This window comes from Erpetoichthys calabaricus, chromosome 12 (genome assembly GCF_900747795.2).
Source record: "Erpetoichthys calabaricus chromosome 12, fErpCal1.3, whole genome shotgun sequence".
Lineage (NCBI taxonomy): Eukaryota > Metazoa > Chordata > Cladistia > Polypteriformes > Polypteridae > Erpetoichthys > Erpetoichthys calabaricus.
In genome coordinates this window covers 70,982,739-71,010,639 of record NC_041405.2, presented here as the reverse complement: position 1 = coordinate 71,010,639, position 27,901 = coordinate 70,982,739, and the positions used below count along the sequence as shown (strand labels likewise).

Genomic DNA, 27,901 nt, shown 5'->3' with positions numbered 1-27,901 from the left:
AACGGATGGCATTGGATAATGAATAATGGAGATAAAAAAAATCACTGGTGCAGTTCATTTACCTTGTCCTAACATTATTTTTGGTTTAAATTTTCAAATTAAGTACTTTCTTCTAAGTAAGTTTGTAAATTGTTTATCTTATCTCAGTTTTCATTTTCCAAAAAATGTATCCTTTATTTGTATAATATACGGGTGAGCGGGCAAATCTTAAGAATTTGACAAACAGTCCAGCTTCAACTGGCACATCATGCTGAATGCTGAAATCTGCCCTACAACCTCTCTCACAGTTTTGGTATTTTCTGGAGTTCTTACATTTCTCAGTGGTCGAACAAACACATTTTTCACACTATAAGTAGATTGAAATTTATCAAACCACTTTAAGCCAATGGCACTGACCAGTTGTCTAAATTTAATATGCAACACTACCACACTATTATAGTATGCTATATATAATAGTCATACTCTAGCATGACTCCACCCAAATCCCCGAAAATCATCACCTCCATGTGGCTCACCCACGATGCCTTCACTACACAAACATATGACAATCTATGACAAACATTTCTGTTCTGTCCAATTTGAGTCATGGTTCTTAGTCTAAAAAATTGATGCTGCAGTCCAGTACCACTTTTTAAAAAAAAAAAAAAAACCCTGGAGAAAGTAAAGGTGGGAGCTGCATACAGAGTTTAAAAATAATGTGGCAGTAGTAGTGACACATGAAACAAATATGGTATACTGAAGAAGGGATTATAAATTACTTATTGCATGATTACTTTCCGGATGCACTGTATGTTGAGTGTCATTAAGGAACAGCATTTATGACACAAGGAGTACCGGTAAATGCCAAAAATATAAAAACAATAAAATCCTATCTACTCAGTTGCAAGTGAAAATATTTAAATAGCAAGAATAGTAAAAAAAAAATATCTTCATTGTTATTTAACTTCTTTTCCAGTCTTGTACATGTAAGCTCATTGCATTTCTTAGTAAATACTAGCTTATATCTGTTCTAGGACGGTTTCCAAATATAAAGTCAGTGTCACTTCTGGGATCAGGAACTGATGTAAAAAATGTCCTGTTGTTACCATGAAGTGCTTTTATTCTTGTGACTTCTTAAGAACATTGAACCATTTTGTTTGTTGCACTTTATTGCCACCAGATGGACCCTAGTATTTCTATTGTACTACAACATAAAGGCAAGAATATTCAATGCCTAAAATTAGCTCTCCAACACACTTTTTATATTAAAAAAAAAAATTCCTGCCTTAGGCTTTAGGTGCATCTGTACAACATACTTACTTCATCTACGTTGTACTTACACCACTATATCTAGACTTAGTGCTGTTCATAGCCATTAGACAAGTACAACAGATTGCTGTGTGCATGTATGCAAAACAGAGGAGACCAAGCTTTTAATTTACTTTGAGAAACACACGGCAAAAATGCAGTTATGAATGTGCCAGGACTTGTAACCCCACTGGGTTTTGAAGCATGACACAGCTCTTAGGCCTCTTCCAACTACGGCTAGAACTGGATCATCAATGGAAGGGACTAGTAGAGACATGACTTGCCCAGAGCAATAGTTGGGCTTTCAGTCTGCAGTCTAGCAGTTGAGTACAATATTACTGCTGAAAGAATCATATTAGAACACATTACCTTTTTTTACTTGCCACTATGGAGTTCTGCTCTTTTTAGTTAAAAACAAGGAGGTGCCATTGTAGTTGCAGTTGGTTAAGGAACACAAACATCATGCACCACAGGATTGTAAACACATTGCCTTTTCTAACTCCCAGTTCTTATCTTATTCATGTTTATTGGAAAGATCAGCATATGGTGAAAATTCCATCACAAATCTTCCTCATGTCTACAGTGTAGGTTGATGGTAACAGTTTAATGGTAGAGAATATGGCTTCTTGGCACACAATGGGGGCCATCCTTGTTATGACCAGAACAACGTTTGAATGCCACAGAATATCTGAGCATTATTAATGACTGGCATTCTTTCATGGCAGTAGGAGCCACAGTTGCAAACAAACTTCTTCAGTATTTTATTTCTTTTTGCAGTCAGAATCAGATTTAATGGCCAAGTATGCACACATATAAAGGAATTTGATTATGGTATTAGTGACTCTCCAAATATAAGTTACATAATCGATATATACACACAACACTTGATCACATACCTGAGATTAAAAAAAACAAAAAAAAAACACAAGACAGAATGTGAATGTATATGCATAGAAAGTGCAGAGTGCAACTCAGTGCAAGAAATGTTGAAATAAACACTGGGTTTGGAAATATTAGCAATATGTGAACAGTGTTGCAAGACCCTTGGAAGCCTGGGGGGATGAAACTAACCATTTGTGAGCTTGATGGCCTATGGGGAAAAAACTGTTCTTGTATCTGTTTGTTTTGGCGTAGATTAATCTATAACGCCTGGCCGATGGAAAAATTTCCAAAAGGTTATGGCCTGGTGTGAGGGGTCAGTAATGATTTTCCTAGCCAGTTTCATGACTCTGGAATCATAGGTCCTATAAGGTAGGTTGACTGGCACCAAAGACATTTTCGGCAGACCTAATTTTTTGATGTAGCCTTTTTTGTCAAGTTTAGTCACTGATCTGAACCACACTGTTATGGATGAGCTGAAAACAAACTCAATGACTGCTATGTAAAACTGAATCCACAGTTCTGTGGAAGGTTGAACTTCCTCAGCTGTCGTAGGAAGTACATTTTGTGTTGTGCCCTTTCTATAATGGATCCTACATTGGTCTCCCATTTCAATATATTTAGGTGCATCATGGAATGATACTAGGAATATTATAGTAAATTTATCTTAAAGAACTGGCCTTCCAATTCATAATAATCTGTTTGGATCTAATAGCTGATCAATAACCAACTAACTTTTAACAACTACAGTATGAAAATAAGCCAACATGGATCACTGCTAAACTTTTACCTTGTTTCTGAGGCCATGTTCTTATTGGTTCAGACTCTACTAAAAGTATACTGTATGTGAAACATATGTGGGGTTTAACCAGTTGTAAGTCATTATTTTCCATATAATGCCTTTTTGGCGCACTTGATTCCAGCTCACTTTATATCCACAATAGCACACTTATTTGATTAGATGCTCTTCTTGGTTCAGGTTCTTCTGAAAGAATATGTGAAACATATGTGGGGTTTAACCAGTTGTAAGTCTTTATTTTCATATAATGCCTTTTTGGCACACTTGATACCAGCTCACCTTATATACACAGTAGCACATTTATTTAATTAGAACTCAAATAAGCTAGATATATAGCTCAAGCCTGCATATAGTATTACAGTATATCAGGGAGTGGGAACAAAGTCTACATTCCAGTGATGTCCAGTATCTTTAACAAATGTACTGTTTGCTCAAACTTGGGTGTTTTTGATAATTTCAATCTGAATATACCTTTTTGCTTTGAGTTCTGTATTTGCCATTTATTGCCAGTAGTCACGGTCACACCAGATATAAAAGTGATTTGGGTCTCTCATTTTTCTCGCTTGTTATTTACATATCAAATAGCAGTTTTGTTTTTTGTTTTGAGATTTAAGTTTCACTAGAGACATCTTTAGAAGTGTTTCACACAAAGTTTAAATTACAGTATTTGGCATAAAGCCAATGAAACCTGTTTAGTTGGAACCCTGTATTGCTATTTTACAGGTTATTGTAATGCACTTGCCTCTATTAAAAAGGCTAAAATATTTTTTTTTAAAAAGTAGCACTGGAGAGGGGGGAAATATGTCTAATGCAATATTACCACAACTCTGAAACCTATTACAATATTTTTCTCTGGACTATTCCAGGCCAAGGCAGAGAAATGAGAACAAATCCCACAAGACGAACATAAAAAGAGTTGCTCATGTAACAACAGACAGGTTTGTATCTGTATCTTGGAGGAAACATGCTAGCAATTTTTAGACTGTTTTAATAAACATGATTAATGCCCTGTTTACTAAATGCAGTTTTGAAACCTTGCCTAGTAAAGGCAACATTTGCGTTATTCTAAGGAAGTACTTTCGTTAGTTATGCTGAAACTAAGAAAATATATGTACTTTATTTTTCATTATGAAGGAATTCTTTCATGGTTAAATTCTGATATTACACATTCTAAAACTGAAATGATTTTATTCTTTTGAAAAGTTTAACTTTATTAGCCTCACTGTACTGTCATACTTGGCTTGTTGAATCATTTTGTTTGATTTTGACAATGCAGTTACCAATTTAAATCTCAAAATTCTTGCTGTACTGTCTATTAGTATTGTAAATAACAGAATGAGGTCAGTCTTGACCAGATATATCAGCACTAACCAAGAACTGTGTGTATTTTACAAACAGATGTACAAGTAATTGCATTATGAAATGTTTGTGTTTTGTGCTAGATACCCTGTTTAGTACATCCCCTTCCCTCAAAAAACATGTTTACGCAAACACTCTTAAATGTTTTCTGCACACAAACGTTTACTGTCATCAAACCCAGAACAAAGTGACTGCTGTTTATTTATCTTACTATTCCGAAAAATTCTACAAGATTGTAAATTACTGGTTTTAGTTGTGTTGTTACAACTAGAAATGTAGAAATATTACATGAATTTCAACTGCAAACCTAAAAATCAGAATACCAGTATATGAATGAATGTGCTGAAAATAACTTCACATTCGAAGCCTTACACTTACATCTTTAGAGCCTATGTCAAAACAGTTTTTGATAACAAAAATCTAAACAGATACAGTGCATTTCAAAAGTATTCAGACAGCTTCGCTTTTTTCACATTTTTCTATGTTGCAGCCGCGTGCGAAAATCATTGAAGTTAATTTTTTTAGCCATCTCAAGCAAGATTCAGTACCCCAGACTGACAAAGCAAAAACAGAATTTCAGTATTTTTTGTAGAGAAAAGCCAAGCAAAATGACACCTTTTATTGGCTAACTAAAAAGATTACAATATGCAAGCTTTCGAGGCAACTCAGGCTCCATCTTCAGGCAAGATGTAATCATTGTAAGTATTTTTTGCAAATTTATTAAAAATAAAAAAACTGCAATATCACATTGATACAAGTATTGAGACTTTACTCGGTGCTTAGTCAAAATTCCTTCTTGGGTATGATGCAACCAGCTCCGCACACTTGGATTTTGGAGATTTTCTACCTTTCCACTCTGCAGGTTCTCTGAAGCTATCTTAGGTTGGATGGAGTCCATCTGTCGAAAGTTGTTTTCAGGTATCTCTACAGATGGTTGCCCTGTTGGAAGGTGAATCCTTGTCCCAGTCTGAAGTCCAGAGTGCTGTGGTGCATGTGTTAAGGGTATCTCTTTACTTTGCTCTGTTCAGCTTTTCCTCAACTTTGCCTGGTGTCCCAGTCCCTGCCACTGAAAAACAACCTCACAGCATGATGCTGCTACCATGTTTCACTGCTGGAATGATGTTGCACATGTAATTAGCGGTACTTAGTTCCTCTGGACATTACAGTAATCTTGGCTTCATCAGAGTAGAGTATCTTATTTCTCGTAGTCTGAGGGTCATTTCAGTGCCATTTTGCAAGCTGCAAGTGGGCTTACATCTGTCTTTTACTGAGGAGAGACTTCTGTTTGGCCACTTTGTCATAAAGCTCAAATTGGTGGAGTATTGCAGTGATGTTTGTGCTTTTGTAAGTTTCTCCAATCTCCACACAGCTTCTCTGGAGCTCAGCCTGGGAGACAATTAGGTTCTTGGACACCTCTCTTACCATGAACCTTCTCTCGTGATTGCTCAGTTTGGCTGGATGGCCAGCTCTAGGAAGAGTTGTGGTGGTTCCAGATTTTTTCGATTCAAGAATTATGGAGGCCACTGTCCTCTTCAGAACATTTAATCCCACAGGATTTTGTTTGTAGCCTTCCCGAGATCTGTGCCTTGACACAGTCCTGTCTCTGAGCTCTGCAGGCAATTCCTTCTTTCTAATGGCATGGTTTTTGCTTTAATACACATTATCAAATGTGGGACCTTCTATAGATGGGTGTATGCCTCAATTCAACTGACAACAGGTACACTCCAAACAAGGTGTTGAAATATCTCTACAGTAATTAATATATAATGGGATACACCCAAGCCAAATTTCAGTTGTCTTAGCAAAGGGTCTGAAGACTTGTGTGCAATGTGATATTTAATGTTTTTATTTCTAATACATTTGCAAAAACATTCTGGGGTATTGTGTGTTGCTTGATGTAGGAAAAAGTTCACTGAAGTGATTTTAGCATTAGGGCCTGTTTATACTTCAAGCTCAGAACACATATGTGCACTCATCATGGCTGCCACTCATTCCCAGCATTCATTTGATGCGTCCTCTGAGCACATCCTCAGAAATTAACGTGAGACGTGCACGAGTTCCCATACCAGAAAATAGTCGGGGAGCGCAATGTGATCAAGTTGGAACGTGATGTCAGAGTCTGTTTACTGTCTACAAGTGACAGCTGCTTTGCAGATCCTATAGGATCAGTGTGCGTGCTTCGATGTTTGATGAATTGTTCGATGTGGTGAAGCAAAATGCCGACTTACAAATGCATTCGTGGTGGTTTTCCATAATGACACGATACAATTAATACATGAAATTTCGGCTTTAATCTCGAAATGGCCACTTTAATCTCATAGCTTATTTTATCATTAACGTAGGCCGTTGTAAACGTCATCTTAAAATCAACCCTGTTGTTAATTGCTACATGCTTCTGGGGCTTCCTCCTGAACTGACAGCAGCAGCAAGCAGCAATCACCACACAGAACACAATGAATTTAATATTCCAGCTCTCTGCACATTTAGAATCCTTAGATTTATACTTAATGCATTTCATCATGAAAGTGATATCAAAGTATGTATATTACATTTTACAGATAATTCATTAACTTCATTTAAATAATAAATACTGTTAACAATTACACATGGGGCCGGCACAGTGGCAGAGCAGTAGCACTGCTGCCTCACAGGGAGTTGCGTCCCTGGTGTTCCCTGCCTAGAGTTTGCATGTTTTCCTGGTGGGTTTCCACAGTGTGATCCGGTTTCCTTCCAAAGACATCAAGGTTTGGGGATCTGGTTTTGACACTAAAATGACGCTAGTGTGTGTGTATACTTGTGTTCGACTTGCAATGAGCTGATGTCCCATCCAGGGATTGTTTGTGTCTTGCGATGGATGCTTGCTGGAATGGGTGCATCCCTGGATTGATGGATGTAATCATTAAACATCCTTTTGAGAGATATTGTGGCAGGGTGTCCTTGGAATTTAATGAATGTTTCAGGCAATTCACAACACCGTGAAGCTGAATGTTTTGTCACCGTGATATAGATAGATAGATAGATAGATAGATAGATAGATAGATAGATAGATAGATAGATAGATAGATAGATAGATAGATAGATACTTTATTAATCCCAAGGGGAAATTCACATACTTCACCAGCAACATACTGATAAAGAACAATATTAAATTAAAGAGTGATAACAATGCCGATAACAATGCAGGTATACAGACAGACAATAACTTTGTTTAATTTTAACGTTTACCCCACCCGGGTAGAATTGAAGAATCACATAGTGTGGGGGAGGAACGATCTCCTCAGTCTGTCAGTGGAGCAGGACATTGACAGCAGTCTGTTGCTGAAGCTGCTCCTCTGTCTGGAGATGATACTGTTTAGTGGATGCAGTGGATTCTCCATTATTGACAGGAGCCTGCTCAGTGGCCATCACTCTGCCACGGATGTCAAACTGTCCAGCTCTGTGCCTACAATAGAGCCTGCCTTCCTCACCAGTTTGTCCAGGCGTGAGGCGTCCCTCTTCTTTATGCTGCTTCCCCAGCACACTACTGCGTAGAAGAGGGTGCTCGCCACAACCGTCTGATAGAACATCTGCAGCGTCTTATTGCAGATGTTGAAGGACACCAGTCTTCTAAGGAAGTATAGTCGGCTCTGTCTTTTCATACACAGAGCATTAGTATTGGCAGTCTAGTTCAATTTATCATCCAGCTGCACTCCCAGGTATTTATAGGTTTGCACCCTCTGCACACAGTCACCTGGTGGAATCTTCCAGATTTACGTAAAGTACACGTGCAAGTATAAACAGTGAAGCACATGTCATGTGACTTATAAACCCGGCCTTAGGCTGCAGCATAAAAATATGTCATAAAAGTGAAGGAGACTGAATACTTTCTGAATCCACTGTGTATATATAGGCAAATGTTTCTGATACTCATTAAAATTAAATATGCTTTTGTGTTTTAGCCTGGTCGGCTTTATATTGTTTCTTATATTGCTTACAATATTAAACCACACCTGAAATAGTTCAGTCTACAGTATGTAAAGGCAGAGCAACTGCTACTGGGCTGCCACATAAGAGGTCTGTAACAGTGGCTGTAAAGTTTGGCCAACTGAACAGTAAATGCTTAGCTCTTGTTTACAGAGCACACTGTACTTCTGTCTTAGCAGAACTATTAAAAAGTCCCTTTTGGATGTTGGGGAAAAAATTTAGTTCTGTTTTTCTGTTACTCTATCCATCCATTTTCAAAAAGTACTTCCAGTACGCAGACACGCCTGGTGAATCAGCAGAAAAAGTGTTATCAGGAAGAGATGAACTTTGGTTTAAGAGAAGGAATGATATGTTAATTGCACTTGAAAACAGATACTTCTCTTGCGAAAATTGTTTCACAACAAATATGATTTTGATTTTTCTTGTTTACAAAATGCACTCACAGTTTCTCAACTTTTGAATATAGTGAGAAGTCAAACAAAATTACATCTTTTATTGGCTAACTAAAAAGATTACAATATGCAAGCTTTTGAGGCAACTCAGGCCACTTCTTCAGGCAAGATGTAAGATAAAGGAGTTTTTCATGGAGAGAGCATGTTCCCCTTGGGGATTAATATAGTGTCACAAATACCAAATGTTTTTATAAAAGCCTATTGCTATCTGAACTGTAGTGGAAGAGGTCCACCTAAAATCATCCATTAACAACAATATAGACTCACAGTGCATTTATTTATATGTTTTCTATTGATACATTTATTTATGTGTAAAAAAAAATATACCATGAAAGTATGGTAAGTAGGATCATTAATTGCAACAGAGGAAGGAGTTTCAAACTCCTGTCCCTGCCTTTATGTAAGGGTACCCAGGGTACAAAGGTAATGGATATTATTACTTTTGTTATTAGTAGTGTTCATTTAATTGGTTTGGTTGTTAATAAAAACAAATGTCCATATAAAGCTTTACATAAAGAATATATAGTATGATTTAAGTTCATTATATTATAATATGTCAAAGCTTGAGTTACTCTTGAAAAGTTTATTTCTTAACTAAATATATTGAGTCATTTTGGTCTTCACTTGTAATTTAAGTTTTTAATGTGATGTACTACTGCTGAACTAATACTCTTTAAGCCCTACACTTAAATAATAATGTAAGAAATATATTAAAGTTTTTATGAAAATGACTGCAGTTATTCTCTATTCATTTTATAGTTCTTTTAATTCAGTACCTTACAGAAGGATTTCGCTGAAGAACAAATTTCTACACCAGATTTTAAGAGCACAACACCAGTGTTTGAAGCACGAGAGGGGGCAGTGGCCCAGCCTAATTCAGGTCTGTCCTCTAATAGCATGCATCCACATTTTCTTGCAGTTTCAAAGTTATTCTGCTTGAAAAAGACATGAAACCTTTTTTCTTTGTATTATAAAATGCAGTCACTGGATTTCCCCTCAGTATTGCATGTCAAGTGTAAGATGAGTAAAAATTACTTAATAAAAAATTGTTAATGACTGAGTTATTCTGATTAGAATATGTTCAACTCTTTCACATAATGCCAGATCTAATATTTCCCCACACTGAGATTTATTTTTATTTTATGCAGATTTACAAGGTAGCGGTCGAATTCAAACTGACTGGAATTGGCAAGGTGCTCATTGTACCTCTTGGCAAAGTACCATGTGGCCAGTGGTGAAAGAGCATCTGTCAGAACACCTGGAATATAACAGCCTTCTTCCAGGAAGTGTTCCTCTTAAATTTAAATATGATTGTAAAGAATTTCTGATGCAGCAGTGTAACCTGCACCCAGCAAAATGGTCTCCACCTGACTTTAATGCGGACCTGAGCTCTGGCAGCTTCCATCATCTTTCAGTAGATGGATATTATGTCATCACATTAACAGGTAAGTATTTTCACTGGCTATTTTATATATAGCCATTATATGTAATTAAACACACTAAACTTTAAAGAGCCTTGATCTCTTACCTTCATACAATCATTTACTAGTGATTGAGGTCTGATTAGTAACATTTATTACTCTTTTGAAATAAAGCTGACCCACTATCTCACAGCTTATATTTTTCCATTATATTTTAACAACATGTCATGCTTACTTCATGCTGTTAAGCAATGTAGTGCTGTATATGATGCAAATGAAATTTACTGCCAAGATTACTGGGCACTTTATTACTTTAGATGTCTTTTTTTTCCCTCCCAGCTATGGCAAACACTTCAAAACATGAATCAGATGACGGAATCTGAACACTTGTTTCATCAAATTCTGATAACGTGGTTTTCTGATAAACCTGATATGAAAAGTGTGCTATTATAAAAGCAGCTTTAAGCAGTCTGTGTAAATGAAAATATCTTGAATTATTTTAGTATTCACTGATTCATATCGCCATGATATCATGTTTGAATTTTTAGTATTGGTTTTAAGCAGCATTTATTTTTTATTAGTTAATGGACATAACCTGTAGTGAAAACATGTAGTACTTGAATAAAAAAAATATATATATATATATATATATATATATATATATATATATATATATTTTTTTTTTAACAAAAAAAAAACAGTTCATGGTAGTGTAATTAAAATAGGATTTTACTGATATGAACATTATGGACTACTACTATCATCTTCTTGCTAAACTACTTATATGAATATGGAACAATAGGGTGTGTAGCTGTTTTGTGTAAATAACTTACTTTAGAAAAATTTGACAAAAACAGAACATGACCAAGTATACCTTGATCTTTCTTGTACACCTAACGTTTCTAAAATAGCAGTATATTGAGATTTGGTGGTAGTTTGAACAGTGCTGCTTGGTAATTTGATCCATATACTATATTTACAATCCTACAATGGGGAAAATAGTTTAAAATACTGTAATAATGCTTAACCAGTTTACTTTAGTTCCTATGCAATAGTTCTTCAAGAACATATTATAAAGTAACAACAGGCACCCACCGTATTTATTCTCATCATAATTTTTTTTTTTTTTTTTTTTTTTTTAATATTTTTATTTTATTAATTTTCATTGTAATCATTCCATACAAACAGATCCATTTATAACCCAACAAATTTGAAAACAAATCAAACCCCACCACTGAGAAGGAGAGCTTAGCTAAAGGAAAATTTCTTTAAGCTTTTTAATAAGGCAACATTAGACAAAAGAAGGGGAGAAGTAAATATCTATATAAATAAGAGATGGAGAAGGGAGTTAAATACAATAATAGTTAATTCTCTTATTCTAAAATAATATTGATTAAATCCTGCCAAGTTTTGAAAAAATTTTGTACAGATCCTCTAACTGAAAATTTGATTTTTTCCAATTTCAAATAATATAAAACATCAGTTTCCCACTGACTTATAAGAGGAGAATTAGGATTCTTCCAATTTAACAAAATAAGTCTGCGTGCCAAGAGTGTAGTGAATGCAATCACCGTTTGTTTGTCCTTCTCCAATTCAAGTCCATCTGGAAGGACACCAAACACAGCTGTTAGTGGGTTAGGAGGGATTGTGATACTAAGGCTGTCTGAGAGGCACTTAAAAATTTTTGTCCAAAATGATGTTAGTTTGGTGCAGGCCCAGAACATGTGACCCAGTGAGGCAGGAGCTTGGTTGCAGCGCTCGCAGGTTGGATCCTGGCCTGGAAACATTTTGGACAGTTTTAAGCGAGACAGATGAGCTCGATATATAATTTTTAGTTGAATAATTCTATGCTTTGCGCATATAGAACTCGAGTGAATTCTCTGCTTTGCTACCTTCCATTCCTTTTCTGATATATTGATTAAGAGATCTTCTTCCCAATGTCCTCTTGGATCTTTGAAAGGTAGGGACTCTAATAAGATTTTATATATTGCGGAAATAGTGTTTGTTTCCTCTGAATTGAGCAGTATTTTTTCCAGCATTGTGGAGGGTGCAAGGTGGGGGAAATCGGGCAATTTCTGTTTAACAAAATTTCTAATTTGAAGATAGTAAAAGAAATGTGTAGCTGGGAGGTTAAATTTTGAACGTAATTGTTCAAAAGATGTAAATATGTTGTCTATATAAAGATCTCTGAGCATTTTAATCCCAAAACTTTTCCAGGTATTAAAAACTGGATATACTTGCGAAGGTTGAAAGAGGTGGTTCCCTTGCAAAGGTGCCACTGATAAAAGATTTTCCATCTTAAAATGCTTCCTAATTTGGTTCCATATTCTGAGTGAGTAAAGCACAATTGGGTTATTAGTATATTTGCGATAACTTTCATTTATTGGAGAGCAGAGCAGGGAATATAAAGAAGTACTACAGGATTTTACTTCTATTGCAGACCAAGCCTGTGTATGTGCATTTATTTGTGTCCAGGTTTTTATGGCTTGTATGTTTGCTGCCCAGTAATAAAACTGAAAATTAGGTAAAGCCATGCCACCTTCTGCCTGAGGTCTTTGTAGGGTCGCTCTTCAGATACGTGGGTGTTTTGAGTTCCAAATGAATGAGGTTATTATTGAATCTAACTGTTTAAAAAACGATTTATTGATATATATTGAAATGTTTTGAAATAAAAAGAGAAGTTTAGGAAGGATATTCATCTTAACAATGTTAATTCTTCCGGCTAGAGTGAGATGAAGGGTTGACCATCTATGCAAGTCTTGCTTAATTTTTTCCATACAGACGCCAAAATTTTGTTGATAAAGAGCTTTATGTTTACTTGTGATATTTACCCCTAGGTATTTAAACTGATCTGCTATGGTAAAAGGTAGGGTGTCTAATTTATTATTATATGCTTGTGAGTTCACTGGAAAGAGTATACTTTTATTCAGATTAATTCTAAGACCAGATATCTTTTGAAATTCTGTTAGTGCTGTTAAAACAGCAGGGACAGTGTTTTCTGGGTCCGATATATATAAGACCATATCATCTGCATATAGAGAAATTTTCTGTTCCAGTCCTTCTCTGACAATCCCCTTTATCTGATGAGAATTTCGGCAGTGAACCGCCAGTGGTTCAATAGCGATTGCAAACAACAGTGGCGACAAGGGACATCCTTGTCTGGTACCACGTTCTAGTTTAAAGTAGTCTGAGCAAATTTTATTAATACAAACTGAAGCTTCTGGACTGGTATACAGTAGTTTAATCCAAGCACAAATATTCGGGCCAAACCCAAATTTCTCCAATGCAGTGAAAAGGTAATTCCATTCGATCATGTCAAATGCCTTTTCTGCATCTAATGATAGTAATATCTCTGGGGTGTTTGATTTTGCTGGTGAATATATAACATTAAACAAGCGTCGGAGATTTGAAGATAGATGTCGGCCTTTAATAAATCCAGTTTGATCTTGTGATATTACCGAGGGCAGCACTTTCTCCATCCTTCTAGCTAGGATTTTTGAGAGTATCTTAACATCATTATTCAGGAGTGAAATTGGTCTATATGATGCACATTGTAACAAGTCCTTATTTTGTTTAGGAAAGACGGTGATTAATGCTTGTCGAAATGTTTGAGGTAGTATTTGGTGGTCTTTAGCTTCTGTAAATGTTACCAATAAGAGTGGAGCTAGCTGAGTGGAGAATTTCTTATAAAACTCTACGGGGTAACCATCAGGGCCTGATGATTTCCCGCTTTGTAGTGACTTTATAGCGTCTAGTAATTCTGTTAGCGTTAGAGGTTTATCTAGTTCCTCAGCACTTAAAGCATCTATTTGTGGTATTTGTGAATTATCCAGAAATGCATTAGATTGCGTGTTGTCTTCTTTGGGCTCAGTGGAATATAAAGACTTATAGTAATCTCTAAATGTGTGCATTATTTTATTATGGTCGATGATTTCTTCTCCATTCTTGTTGGTGATTACTGGTATTGCATTGTGAACTTCTTGTTTATGAATTTGTTGAGCTAAAAGCTTATTAGCTTTTTCTCCGTGTTCATAGTAATGCTGTCTAGACTTATAAATAAGTTGTTCAGTTTCTTTAGTTGTTAAGATGTTAAGTTCTGTATGCAGGGCCTGCCTTTTCCTGTGAAGAGCTTCACTTGGACGCCTGGCTTGTTCTTCATCTATTCTAGTAATTTCATTTCTTAGCTCTGACACTTTCTTGGTTTCTAATTTATTTCTATGGGAAAGATATGAAATAATCTGGCCTCTTAGGAAGGCCTTTAGAGTTTCCCAGAGTGTTCCTGCAGAAACCTCTGTAGACGTGTTTGTCTCTAGGAAGAAGCTGATTTGTTTGGATATAAATTCTGTGCAGTTCTCGTCTGCCAATAAAAGAGGGTTAAGACGCCATCTGCGAGGTGAGTACGAGGGGCTTATTGATTTTAGCTCCAAGACTAGAGGGGCATGGTCAGAGATAGCAATTGTGTCATATTTGCATGATTTAATTGTAGGCAGGAAATTATTATCTATAAAAAAATAATCAATTCTTGAGTAGCTATAATGCACTGGTGAGTAGAACGAATATGTTCTTGAGTTTGGGTTAAGAAACCTCCAGGGGTCTGATAAGTTGTGATCATTTAAAAACTGTGTAATTATCTTTGCAGTATTAGATGTCGTCCCCCCTGTCACAGGAGTCCTATCTAAGAGTGGATTTAAAACACAATTAAAGTCCCCAGCCATTATAATTTTATGAGTGTTCACATTGGGAATGGATGCAAATAGATTTTGCATGAATTCCTTATCATCAACATTGGGTGCATAAACATTTATCAAAATCATTTTACTGTTATATAAGTTGCCCATGACCATCACATATCTCCCTTCTGGGTCCGACACTACCTCTGATGCTACAAGTGGAACTGTTCTATGTATGAGAATTCCCACCCCTCTAGTTTTCTTTATAAAGCTAGAATGGAACATTTGGCCAGTCCAGTCTTTTTGTAATCTGAACTGATCCTTGGTTAGTAAGTGGGTCTCCTGTAAAAATACTATTTTAGCGTTTAAGCCTGTTAGGTGAGAGCATACTTTCTTTCTCTTTAATTCGTGATTCAGGCCTTTAACATTCCAGCTCACAAAGTTAACTGTCCCATCATGGAGACATTGATTCTGAGTTTTTAATGTCATTTTATAGTTTTAATTGGTAATATGGCAGTTTTAATCTTAGTTTCAAGATTCCCCAGGAGTTGTTGCATGTTAGCCTGTTGCTGCATTGATATTTATAATTATAAGGATTATAAGAATAGATTAGATATAACCTGCTCTCCTTCTCTCCCCCCTTTATCCCCCCACCCCCCCATTTTGCCTCCCCACATGAGGCTAGACCCCACTTCGCGATGTTCCAGTCCTCTGACATACGAAGAGACAGAGCACGTCCAAAACAAAACAAACCCCACCCTGCAGCGGCGTTACAGAATTAAAATAGAGATATCTTTTACAGTTAAATCCTTAATACTATCTGCCGAAAATGTTCTCATTAACAATATTTGATCTTGAAATAATCTTCAGCGCTTTTAAGTTAAGATATTAAGATTAAAAAAAAAAAAAAAAAAAAAATAAGAGATGTATAATTATAATACCAGTCTCTTTAAACATGGATCCAGCGATCAGATCATAGGTCTTTCCCGTGCCTTGATAGAATACGGCTCTTTAATTTTAATTAACTTTCAAAAAAAGTGTCGGAAACAGCTTCTTTAATTCTTTTTCAGCTTCTTCTTTGCTGAAGAAAATATAATGTCCATCTTGAACTTCCACTTTCAGTTTGGCAGGATACAAGAGGCTGTATTTGATATCGGCTTCCCGTAGCATCCTTTTAATGTCGTTGTAGGATCTGCGTTTTGCAGTTGTTGATGGTGAGAAGTCGGGGAAAAATATGAATAAGATTATTTTCGAATATAATCTCTTGCTTGTGTCTGAGAAGTGCCATCACATCAAGCTTACATCTTAGTCGTTCGAAGCGGACAATAAAAGACCTAGATTTAAAGGCGCTTGGTATCTTTGTGCGATAAGCCGTGGCTATCTCATTGTCGAGTTTAAAGTCATCTCCAATTATTTTAGACAGTAATTCTACTGCAAATTTCACTGGGCTTGAGCTTTCTCGTTTCTCAGGTATACCCTCAATTCTTATATTATTTCTTCTGCACCCATCCTCCAGGGCTGCAAGTCTGTCTCCAAGTTTTTTGTATTCCGAGTTCGCAGCTGTGGCTTTTTCATCGGCGTTAGATGCCATTTGTTCCGCTGTTTCCACTCGAGCCGTGAGTCCCTGCTTAACGTCTTCCAGCTGGTCTGAAACGTCATTAATATGATCATCAAGCCTTTTCAGTTTGGAGTTAGTTTCTTCAATGTGTTCCACTAATTTCTCCAACATGCCTTTAAAGTTCACGTCGAAACGTTCAAATAGACGCGTTTCCTTATCTTTGTTATCCTTCTTGAGCTCAGTGGCCACCTTCTTAAGATCATTTGTGTTATCTTTCTTAAGCTCATTCATGGCCGTAACCATGGCAGTGGCCAGTGTAGTGTTCATCTCTTTCTGTGTAGCTATCTGTGTAGCGATCATCTCTTTCAGTTCGGACAGTTCGCTTCTGCTTTCGTGCTCCGCAAGTGAAAATGCAGCTCCTGTTACAGGCTCGCGATGAGTAGATGAGAGCACGTCCTGCAGAGCCCTTTCTAGTCTCGAATGATCCTCAGAAATCGGCGATCCCTCGCGACCTGTATCACTTGCGCCTTCGCTCCCATTTTCACTCTCGACTGGAGACGATACAATGGAGCGGGGCCCCAGGAATTCTGCGCACTCTTCTGCCTGTTCCAGGTCAGTCTCCGTGATGCCATACCTTACACCTGCACTCAGGCCGGAAGTCTGTCCGGACTTCGATGCAGCTTTAAGTTTCTTTTCCGGTTCTTTCTGACTTTTCTTCTTGTTACTCATGCTTGTATATTGTAGTGGAAGTCCCTTGGTCGGGTTAAATACAGGATACCTCTAAATAATATGAAATACGTGGGAAAATAAAGCCGCTGCTAGCGGAGCTCTGCTTCAGACGTCCATCTCCTATAAACGGACCAAACCAAAAACCCATCATAATTTTAAACGCTGTTATCATTGTTCTGCTAATCTGTATAAACCTAAAACAGGAAAAAATCTGGCTCCTTTGTTTTTCCTCAAAGAACAGGTGGCTCTTCGCTGGATTTCTCCAGTACTGTCATTTACTATGTGTAACGTGGAAAAGTAAACTACATATGATATTCCAGAGGTGATTTCACAAGTATATTGTGTAACTTGAGAGTAATCTCTCCTGATCTGAACTAAACTTGTTGTGCTATATAACTAAACATTTCATAGTGTTTTAATCACTTCTGTATACTGGCTAGCTATGATCAAAAAATTAAAGTAGGCTGTTGAAACCTTTTCAAGAAAATACAAGCACAATTTCAGTCAGATGATGTAAGCAATTAATTACTTACTGGTTTTGCATTTGGCAATGTCAGTCATTAATTAAACAGTTCGGTAAGCTCCTACTTTATTTTCCTTACACTTCTCTGTTGATGGGGTTCCAGCAGTTGGATCAAATTAAGTGAAGGAAACACACATTTTAAGAAATAACATAATACAATTTATTGATGTATGCAAGGATTCATAGAAATGTAATATTTGCCAATATGTAAAGTGGGACGTGACAGACAAACAAATTATAAAGAAGAGGCTGGCTGTTCTATGTTCGTGTAGATGCAAAATCAGCAGTGTTAAATTAACTTGTGTCATGTCAAAGTAACCCTTAAAAGAGTATATATGAAAACAGTGGCTCCATATATGCATTTAGAAAGTGTGTAATTAAAACCAGTTGTCTCTGTATTGCTTGAATGCATACCTGAAGATGATGAGTGGGTTGTGACACAAGTTACAATTAAAGTAAATTAAAAGCTTGTAAAAGCTAGAAGTCCATCTCAGACAGTCATAAACTTGTTACACAGTATGGGAAAAAACCAAACCAGCTCTTTAGTTGTTTACTGTCTACTTAGAGTTCAACTGTAACTTGTGCACAGATAACTAGTTTTATGATAGCAAGCCTTTATGGGTAATATCTGATGCTATGTGGAGTTGCACGTCATTACTTCTAGTTCAAGTAAAGAACTTTGCCTTGTGTTATTTATAATTTTTAGGTGAGCTTTCGTTCAGAGTGTGGTATTGTCTTCCCCAACTTTCTTTTATGCTCTTTTTCCTGTGTTCTGCAACTTCATAGGGAAATGTGTGACTCAATCTGCACAAGAGATCAGATGGCTAAAGTTTCCTTACTGAACTGAAGTATGGCTTTTACTCCCAGACAGGGCTTAGTAACTTGCACTGAGCCTAAGAATTGAAGGAGTGAATTTTAGAGTTCAAGGTATCCAGCTCCAGGGTTGAATGGGGATTAGCATTCAGAACCAGTGGAAGTACTTTCTTTTTACCAAAAGAGTGAGCCACCTTCCTGCTCCACAGAGAACAAATAATATATTCTATTTTTACCTTTTTATTTAAGCTTTTAATTATTGTTTAGTTTATTTACATTTACTTTATTTGCTACATACAGTAGGTCTGTCTTTAGAAAATTTTCTAATTTGAAGTAATCCACTAAATTTAAATAATTTAACTCATTGACTTCAGCATTAATCACTATTAGATCTCCTATCTTGGCGTCCTCTAACTTGTAAAAATATCATTGCTGAATATCTCAATATATTCTATATTAAGGACAATTCTGTTCTCTCTTACACACTGTGCCTCATTATTTGTTAATATGCTTTTATTGACATACTAAATCAAGAGTTTTAACAGTTCGCATAAATAATAATAATGTATGATTCAGTCATGTGCCGACTGTCCACAATCATCTTCTTAGTGTCTGTGTATCAGTGCTTTTTTCCTCCTTTGAGATAAATGTGTTGTGAAAAACAATTTACAATGTTTATTAATCAATAAAATTGGAATTAAGGATTTGTTTTTCAGAGAGAAATGGCTGAGTTCTCCTCTAATGTAACTTACACAAAGACTTTACAATCTTTGTAGATACTGCGCTTATCTTTCAAAAGTTTATGATAGTGCATATAAGCATTTGGCATACCAGGGTTGGAAAACAAACAATGCCTTCTTTGTATTACTGATTTTTTTTCCCTTCCCCACCAGTGTATGTATACTGTACAGAGAAGATACTGACTTTTTTTATATATAAACGGACGCTTGGCTTAAAAACCATTCCCAACCAGCCCAACTTCATTGCAATATAACTTAATATGCTTTTAAAAATGAGACACAGAAATGATTAGTCATGTTTACTCTTAAGTTGTTTGTTACATGTGATCATGGTTCTCTACTCCAAATACTGTAACTTGTTTCATTTCATTCTTTTAATACACAGTTGCACTGACATCTGCTAAATAAGGAACCCAGTACACTCAACTGAAATCATTATCATGTTCCAAAACAATTCCATGCCTTTACACATCTTGTAGTGGGCAGCATTGTTCTTTCAGTAACATAATTGGAAATAATATATATATATATATATATATATATATATATATATAGTGCCACTGAAATATGATTCCTTGTATAGTAAAATCATACCCTCAGTGTTGCTATGTCAATTTAAGCCTGCACTGGTAACATTTCTAACACTCATGGGTTTTGCTGTATCTTGGTTTCCCACCAGAGTGAATCAGTACAAACTAGGATTTTTTGCACCAGACAGAACTGCACAGTACTCTAGTGTCCATTGTTTGTGTTCTGTAGCCAATGATTTCTTAACTTTTTTCATGTCAAGGTCCCCCTAAGAGCCTTACCTTTAATCTGAGGACCCTCTGTCTATCACCATCCAAAAAATGACATATCCCACATGTCTATAATAAACTGCTATACAGACCTCCTTCTTGTTAAGTGCATGTAACAAAACTATATAAAACAATGCACTTCTGCTATAGAAAAATGGACTTCTCATAATAAATAAATAAATAAATAAAACGTAGGCCTAGTGAGACTTTTGGGATTGGATGTTCTTGCACACTTTACCCACTCTGAGTTGCAGCTAGCCTAGGGACAATTTGAAATCATCTACCACATTTACACATGCTCTGTTTTTGGTTTTCAGTACTTTCAATGAAGAAAAACCTGCCCCCCACAGGTATGTTGTTACAAAAGGCAAGGGGCATTGAATGCCTTTTTTGCTTAACACTGGGTATTCATTTCTGAGATTGCTCAATAATTATGACAGGGGAATAGCACAGAATTGCACTTGCAAACTTCCATCAGTGGTTATTTCAATTAATTCATCTTATGACCTCAGATCAAGCCAATCCTCTTCAGTTCTGTACTCACGGATTTCTGACCCAGTTTAAAATGATAATTGTCCAGCTCTGTGAAATAGTCGCTGAAGTATTATTTCAGGGGTGTCAAATAGACAGGACTGTGCAGGCGTATTGGTCATTCCTGGTGAAGGAGCAGGAACATTACGGTATTTCCTTTGTTTATCTTTTTCTCCCTAAGTCACACAGTGTCTGTATCAGGACTTGCAAAACCTTAACCACCACTCCACAATGCTTGCACATCTACAATGTTCATATTAATTGGCACAATATAAACAGGTCCATATTTTGAAAAGATAAATATTCCACATTTTGGACCTGAACGGGTGCGCTGCATCATATTAGGAACCAGTGATATACACATACAAATCAATATCATTTATTTGTAAACCAGTGGTATGCATATACAAACCAATATAGTTCAAATGAATGAAACTAGTACTGTACACACACAAACCAATAGCAAATATTCATAAACCAATAGTGTTTACATGTAAACTAATAATTTACACACAAAAATATGATTTATGGCCTGTTTGCCCCCTCATACTTCAGTGCCCTCTCTGAAACCGTTCCTATGTGAAAGTGCTCATTTGTTTTAAAAACAGTGCTGCTTTTCTTTGGGGGAAAAAGTCAACGTGTTTCCCAACATCAGCTGGATGCTTTATTTCTAGATGGCTTTAGACATTCGTTTGACAGAATTTCCTGACAAAGAACGCATTTGGGTTAATCAAGTCCATCTTTTTTCTTAGCCAGCACTAATCTGAACTCTGTTTGAAGTGTCATACTTTCTAGATTTAGATTTTGCTTTAAGCAGAACTACAAATTGGGTTTACTTCAGAATGTTTCCTTTTTAATGTTTTAGCATTCTATTCTGTTCTCTCTTACACACTGTGCCTCATTATTTGCTCACTTGCTGTGAGCCTTTAACTAGCATTTGAAAAACGTGTTTATTAATAGGTGTTATTGTCAAGCGCACTAACAAAGTGATGATGATATTATTAAAATACCAGGTGAACTTGACAAATGCCTTATCATTTACAACTTTTTAAATAATCTAATTATTTTTATTTTCCTCATTTTACCACAGACCCCCTGAGGTATCCCTGCAGCCCCAGGTTGGGAACAACTGCCTTAGCCCAATGGAAATGCAGAATATCTCTGAGTGTATAGCTGCTACTCCCAATCTGTGACAGTACAAAAAATGATGCTATCTTATAGGCCACTGTTCTTTTTAGCCATTAATGAATTGATAGCCACATTTCTTCCTCCATCAGGCTCTTTCCTCAAGTCTGTTTCTGACAGCAAAGCAGACATTGGAGGACAAAGGAGGCACTGCTGTACATGAATGCATGGCTGTTCTTAATACTCTCATACTGATACACTTGGTGCTCACTACCATGCAACATTCAGTGCCACTTAAATCGTTATGGTTGTCCATTCCAATGAAGGGTCCACATTCTATTGGTACTCTCATCTTAAATTGCTTTACCAAAATATTTGATACTGGCACTAACTGAGACAGCAACTACACAGAAAGAGAAAATGTGATTATCCTTCTCACTGACTACTTGGTGTACATATTTAAAACTTTTTTGTCTTTTATAGCTTCTAACAGCAAAATGCAAAATCTATACCTGTAAATGATAGTGTTTTTTGTTGATTGTAAAAATAGTTTTAAACTAAAACATAATTTGTCTCATTTCCGTTTTATTTGTTTTCATACGTTTACTTTTATTTATTTGGCCGACGCCTTTATTCATGACTTACTTAGGGTCAGACAATGTCAGTAGCTGGAGTTGAACCCATAACCTCAGGGTTTGAAGTCCAAAACCTTAACTACTGTGCTACACTGCCGGCCAACTTCATACAAAGTGGTACAATTTATCCAAATTTTGATGCACATTTTCTTATTCTATTGTTTAAAAGAATAAAATAAACATAAAACTATTAATTGAGCTCAATGTCAATCAGTCTGCTTTTTTTAAGAGATTAATTTATAATACTGCTTCTAGTAACATTTATAAATTCCCAGTACAACACTTTATATATGTATTACCTTTTTTCTATTTTTTATGTTTTTTTTGCCAGCTATGAGTCTTAAGATGTGGTTTCCATGGTACTGTGCAGGTTTTCTGCTGCTACTATACTTTCATAGCACAATCCAAATGCGTACATTGTGCTGTTATATTTACCTGTGCTTTAAAATGGGCATCCTGTAACCTTGACTAAGATAAAGGGGAATGACAATTTATGGATGGATGGAATGCTTGTTAAGGTGGTACTGAAATCTCAATTTCCTCTGTTTAATTTACATTCTCTTGTCATATCTGTATTGGTCTTTTTTTGGAACTGTATTTAATTCTTTCAAAAATCTGACATTTAATGCAATCAGTGCTGTTAAATTGTTGGAAGGCGATTGTTTTCAAATGCACGTATGCACACTGGGACAATCAACCTAGCTTTGTATAGTTTTGTTTTGCAAGTAGAAACTGGAGTATAGAGGGAAATGTCCAAATGGAGAATGTGCAAACTCTGCATGGTGACTGATTAAGAAAATTAGCTATTGTCCCTGAGGATCTGAGATGGCTGAGCTAACACCACTGAGCCAGTGTGCCAATTTTTTTTTTTTTGAGTCAGCTCATTAAATAAGAAGTTTGATGCTAATTTCATACATTTTCCACCTGTTTTTATGTAGTTCAGAATGTTACTCATCTCAGAATTTAGAGATGTGGTGTATTTTGGACCATCTGATGATAAAACAAGCAAGGTCATTTCATAGTATTTCTTTTTGTAGATGGTTTTATAAGTAAATAGGGATTTTTTTCTTTTTCCAATGCACACAGATAAATACTGAAGGAGGCAATCACATTTATAAGCTAACGATAATAAGGTGATCTACAAATAATGTTGTTATTAAGTACTGTATCTAGATCCCCCTTTTCCCCTATTGTTTCTTTCTTGACATTTATTCTTATGCTGAGTTCCTGTCAGTGTGACTTAAATGAGAAAGTAGTTGTGTTTACAAATGTAAATGGTATCTTGACACCGAAAATAAATTATTTTATTGCATTTTTGGAGGTGTTGTGGCACCAGAGTTAGACAATATATGGGTTTTGCCAATATCCCAAAGACATGTATGTTAACTGGTATTGTATACAAATATGGCAAATGGGTCTTAGTGTGCCCTTTGATAGACTGGTATTCTATCCAGAACTGGTTACTGTCTGAAAGTTATTTGCCACTAGAATAGGATCTGACATGCCCCCTTAAATAAAGCAAATTTAGAAAATGGAAAGCTAGTGCCGGATTGTCATTGTAGCTTAGAATTATGATACATGAAAAGAGACCAGGGTTCATGCCCTGGGTCCCCTCTGCATGGAGTTTGCATGTTCACCTTGTAACTGTGTGGGTTTCCTCCCACAGTCCAGAGACCTGCAGGTTAGGTGGATTGGCAATGCTAAGTTGGTTGTGGTGTGTGGGTGTGTGTGTTCGTTCGCCTGTCATACACCCTGTGTTTGCTAGGATAGGCTCCCAACCCTGCTAAGGATAAAGCTGGCTTAGAAAATGGTATGGTATGGCTTAAATTACGTGTATTTTACTTGGATAACTGCATTGTTTGACATAAAAATAGTTTCACCCAGAAGCAGCAGTTTAAATCTCTTGACCAGCATTGAAGATCAGAATGGTCAAGTACGCAAATCAATGGACAGCATCTGATCATAGCAATGATTGTAATTTTGTAGTGCTGCTTCAACAGCTCTAGAAATGTTTTGGTGACACTTTCTTCAGTCATGAAGTAAACTGAATTATGTTTGATTGGAGTAAAATTGTTCCGTTACTGAGACCAGGTGACCAACCCAGCCTGCTGAAGTGCATATTGACTTTATAGCTATGGTAATAGAAAGATGACCGTGAGAACACTCTTGGGACTGTTCTGAAGGATCTAAAAGGACTAGGGCAACAACACTATTAGACGACTGGCACAGTGTGAAAGTCAAGTTTGCCACATTCTTTTTTTTATATGGATCATTGGGTAAAACCTTTGTGCTGAAGCACACAGCTGTCAGAAGTTGACCTGCAATCGTGGTCCATTACAAAAATCTGCCATTAACTGCTAGCTAATGTGGATGGAATCTGGACTGTTGTTGTGTTCAGGCACCCCCCTGCTTAGACATCCTGGAATAGCAGCTATGTCTACTTAGTGCTTTTCACAGATAAATGCCTTCTTGATTAGGAAGCTGCACACAATGTTTGCCATTTTGTGCAATAGAACACCTTTTGTCACCAGATTACTGAAGTTGAACAGCCTGACCTTCCAAATAACAAAGCATTTGGCTTTATGTTAACAAGATTGTGTACCTAAAAAATCAAACAAAAGCCCAAGTGTTTTATTTATACTCTATTCTGTTGTACGACTGTCTACCAAAGTAAATGTTTTCCCCATTAGGTTTGAATCAAAAGGTTGCAATTAGCACAGTCTTCCTGCCTGTAACATCTCCTAAGGATCCCAGGTGGCTTGGTCTTCCACAGGTGTCTCATGATAACACACTCTTTTCATGCTTGATGAATGGATTCATCTGCTCCTCCACTGCTGAAGGAGGCCTTCAACGTTTCCCAACACCAGGTGAATATTAGTAAAGCCATTACTGGATGTCATCATTAGCATTTAAGTGTACAGTAAACCTTTTTTGTCCACATGCAGCGTTGCACTGCCTTGAGTTAACCATGTATACTAATATAATAATTTCATGACAAATATTTAGAAAATTGCTTTAACTGGTGTAAGCTAACAGAGACCATGAAGAAAGTGTATAGTAAATAACATCATGCTAATTGTTACATAAAAATATGTACTTAATAACATATAGTGATATTCTGAGATAAACGCAGTTTAAGATAGACTTGATCAGATATACAGAGCTAAAGGTGAGTTGCGTTTCCTTTGGCATTTTGTGGCAGTACTGCGTACTTTCTCCCAGACTTGACACATTGCTTTGCTCCTTTGTGGAGCCTGCCGATCTACAGTGTCTTGCTTGTAAAGAAGCTTTTGTTTTATTTTTATTTTTTTGCCAGTGTGAGTTTTGTTTTTTTCCTTTAAGCCTGAAACAGCGTTCTCCTTGTCATTTGCCAGCTAGTAATACTTCTGCCCAAGCAGCCATCCACAAGTACAATATTTTTATAAGCAATTGTTCTAGGTTGCTGTTATACTAAAAATGAGTTTTATACAAAAGTAAGACAACTTTTTTCCCTCGGATCTTTTTAGTTGTCTTGATTGAGAAGTTTGTGAACCTGTAATTCTTAATTGTAGATATTCTTAGAAAATGTTTTGCTCACAAAAAAATTATACCTCCAAATGTCATTCGTATCTTTGGTTCTTTTTTCATTCTACAGATGCCATCATACAAACAGCTTCAAGTATTAACAACAAGCATATCATTTGCCTCCTGGATGTTTGCAGTCTTGGTGGTAATATGGTGGAGGTCTTCCTCAGTAAAGTCTATGATGTCACATAAATAACTGTTCTGTAAAAAAAAAGTCATTGATTTTTCTGACTGTACATGAATTTAATTTGAAAAGAATATACTTTTTTTTTTTTTTTTTTGAATAGGCATGAATCCATTGTTGATGTCTTTGTACACTTATTGTCTGTCCTTGGGGAGATGTCATTGTGAAAGTAAAGACATGAAGAAGAATATTTTTTCCATGTACATACATTTAAAAAAAAACATTAATTACACATTGGAGTGAGATGCTTATGAAAAGGTCATGATTAAATTATAATTTTATCAACAGTACACACCATACCTGTTAAATTAAAATTCTTGCTGAATGTATTTGATTATCAGATTAGGTCAATAAATAGAACTTTTTTTATTAATATGAAAACTTGGGTTATTCCAGAAATATAAATATAGTGGAGAAGGCAGGTCCTCTTTAGTGTTTTTTTGTTTTTTGATACTTTGTTATAGTAGGTTTAGCTATTTATGTATCTTATTAGTATCACACAGTCATTCAAGCCATTTAAAAATTCTTCAACACTATATTTGCTAATTCTACACCTGTACACTTTTTGTTAATTTAACACTGTAATTTTATTAAGCTTGGAAAAATTCAAAATATTACCATTAATTCTGAAAACAAACCTATAAAGATTTTCTCCATTTAAGTTCAAACTGAAATATATACATAAAGCATTGAATAGCACCAAGAAAATACAGTAATTGGTAAAATGATTAAGCTGCACAACCCAAAATGCTGGAAAAAGGATGATGTGGTTTCAGCAAATTAATGGATATAGTACAGTATATAAACTGGAAATCCAACATAATGGAATTTAGTAACAGAGATAAATGTTAGTGTTTACTTAACTATACAAATCCACTGTGCTTCACTGTACTTTTCACAATTTCTGCCTAAAGAATTTTATATTTAATTTTGTTTTTACATATTTATATGTGGGTATTTATAATACTGCTTTAGGTAAATATGAAATGTCACTGTAAATCAGCCTAGAGTGAACTATATGAAGGAAGACACACAGAGGAGGCAATAAATAATAATCATTATGAAAGAAATTTTTAAATTACAAAACTGCATACAAAAAGAACCATGGTATGTGTTTGGCTTGTCTTGTGTGATGTAGAGTGGCCCGTGTTTGGACTACATGTTGTTTAATAAATGTGCATTTTATGAAATCAAATCATGCCGATGTTTAAGGCCCATTTTAGCAGTTATTTTCCTAATTGTCATACTTTGTGACTGCACATGGATTGGCTCGAGGTGTGCCATTCACTCAAGGAGGATGACATTGCAGCCATGTTATATAACTTCATGTGAAGACAATGACAGTGCTCCATGAAAAGTTATCTATGTGTTGAACATTCTCACTTGTGTAACTGACATTCTTTGTAAAAAGACTGAACCTGATGTAAGGGTTCATTTCAACATTGTGTTTAATGTAAAAAAAAAAAAAATACGAGTGGTATGGATCATCAGAGACTTCATAGGCAATTCCAGGAATTCTAAATAGTAGATGCATGTAGTAAGTGGCTAAATTGACACATGGAAAAAAAAATTTCCACCTATTGCTTAAAGGCTGTATTCTGTGACTATATTTTAGTTTCATTAGGTTTTTAAATATTATGCCACTTGATAATAAATAACTCTGAAATGTATATGGTTTATCCTTCTTTTTATTTTTATTTTAAACTCATGTTTCATTCATTTTTAAAGTTTATGATGATACTTTTTTTCCCATTTATATGTATTTAAAATATTTTAAGCTCATTACTTATTTAAATTAGTAGCACTAACTAACTACAGGTATTCACTTTATTTTTATGGAGAAGATGATGTAGTCAAGTGTCCTGAAAAAGT

The 27,901-nt window shown here is 35.9% G+C and overlaps 1 protein-coding gene across 2 annotated transcripts in view; it reads left to right on the top strand.

The window, feature by feature from the left end:
• Nucleotides 1-27,689, top strand: part of radx (RPA1 related single stranded DNA binding protein) — a 65,258-nt gene extending 37,569 nt beyond the window's left edge. Inside the window, exons 11-15 of one of the 2 annotated variants that reach the window (XM_028815685.2) lie at nucleotides 3,832-3,903; nucleotides 9,513-9,619; nucleotides 9,888-10,184; nucleotides 24,972-25,148; nucleotides 25,916-27,689. In XM_028815685.2, coding sequence (XP_028671518.1) covers nucleotides 3,832-3,903; nucleotides 9,513-9,619; nucleotides 9,888-10,184; nucleotides 24,972-25,148; nucleotides 25,916-26,037 — 775 coding nt within the window. In that variant the 3' untranslated portion in view covers nucleotides 26,038-27,689. Of the gene's footprint in view, nucleotides 1-3,831; nucleotides 3,904-9,498; nucleotides 9,620-9,887; nucleotides 10,185-24,971; nucleotides 25,149-25,915 lie in introns of those variants that run through there. The other variant, XM_028815687.2, reaches the window with a different exon arrangement.
• The last annotated feature ends 212 nt before the right edge of the window (nucleotides 27,690-27,901 follow it).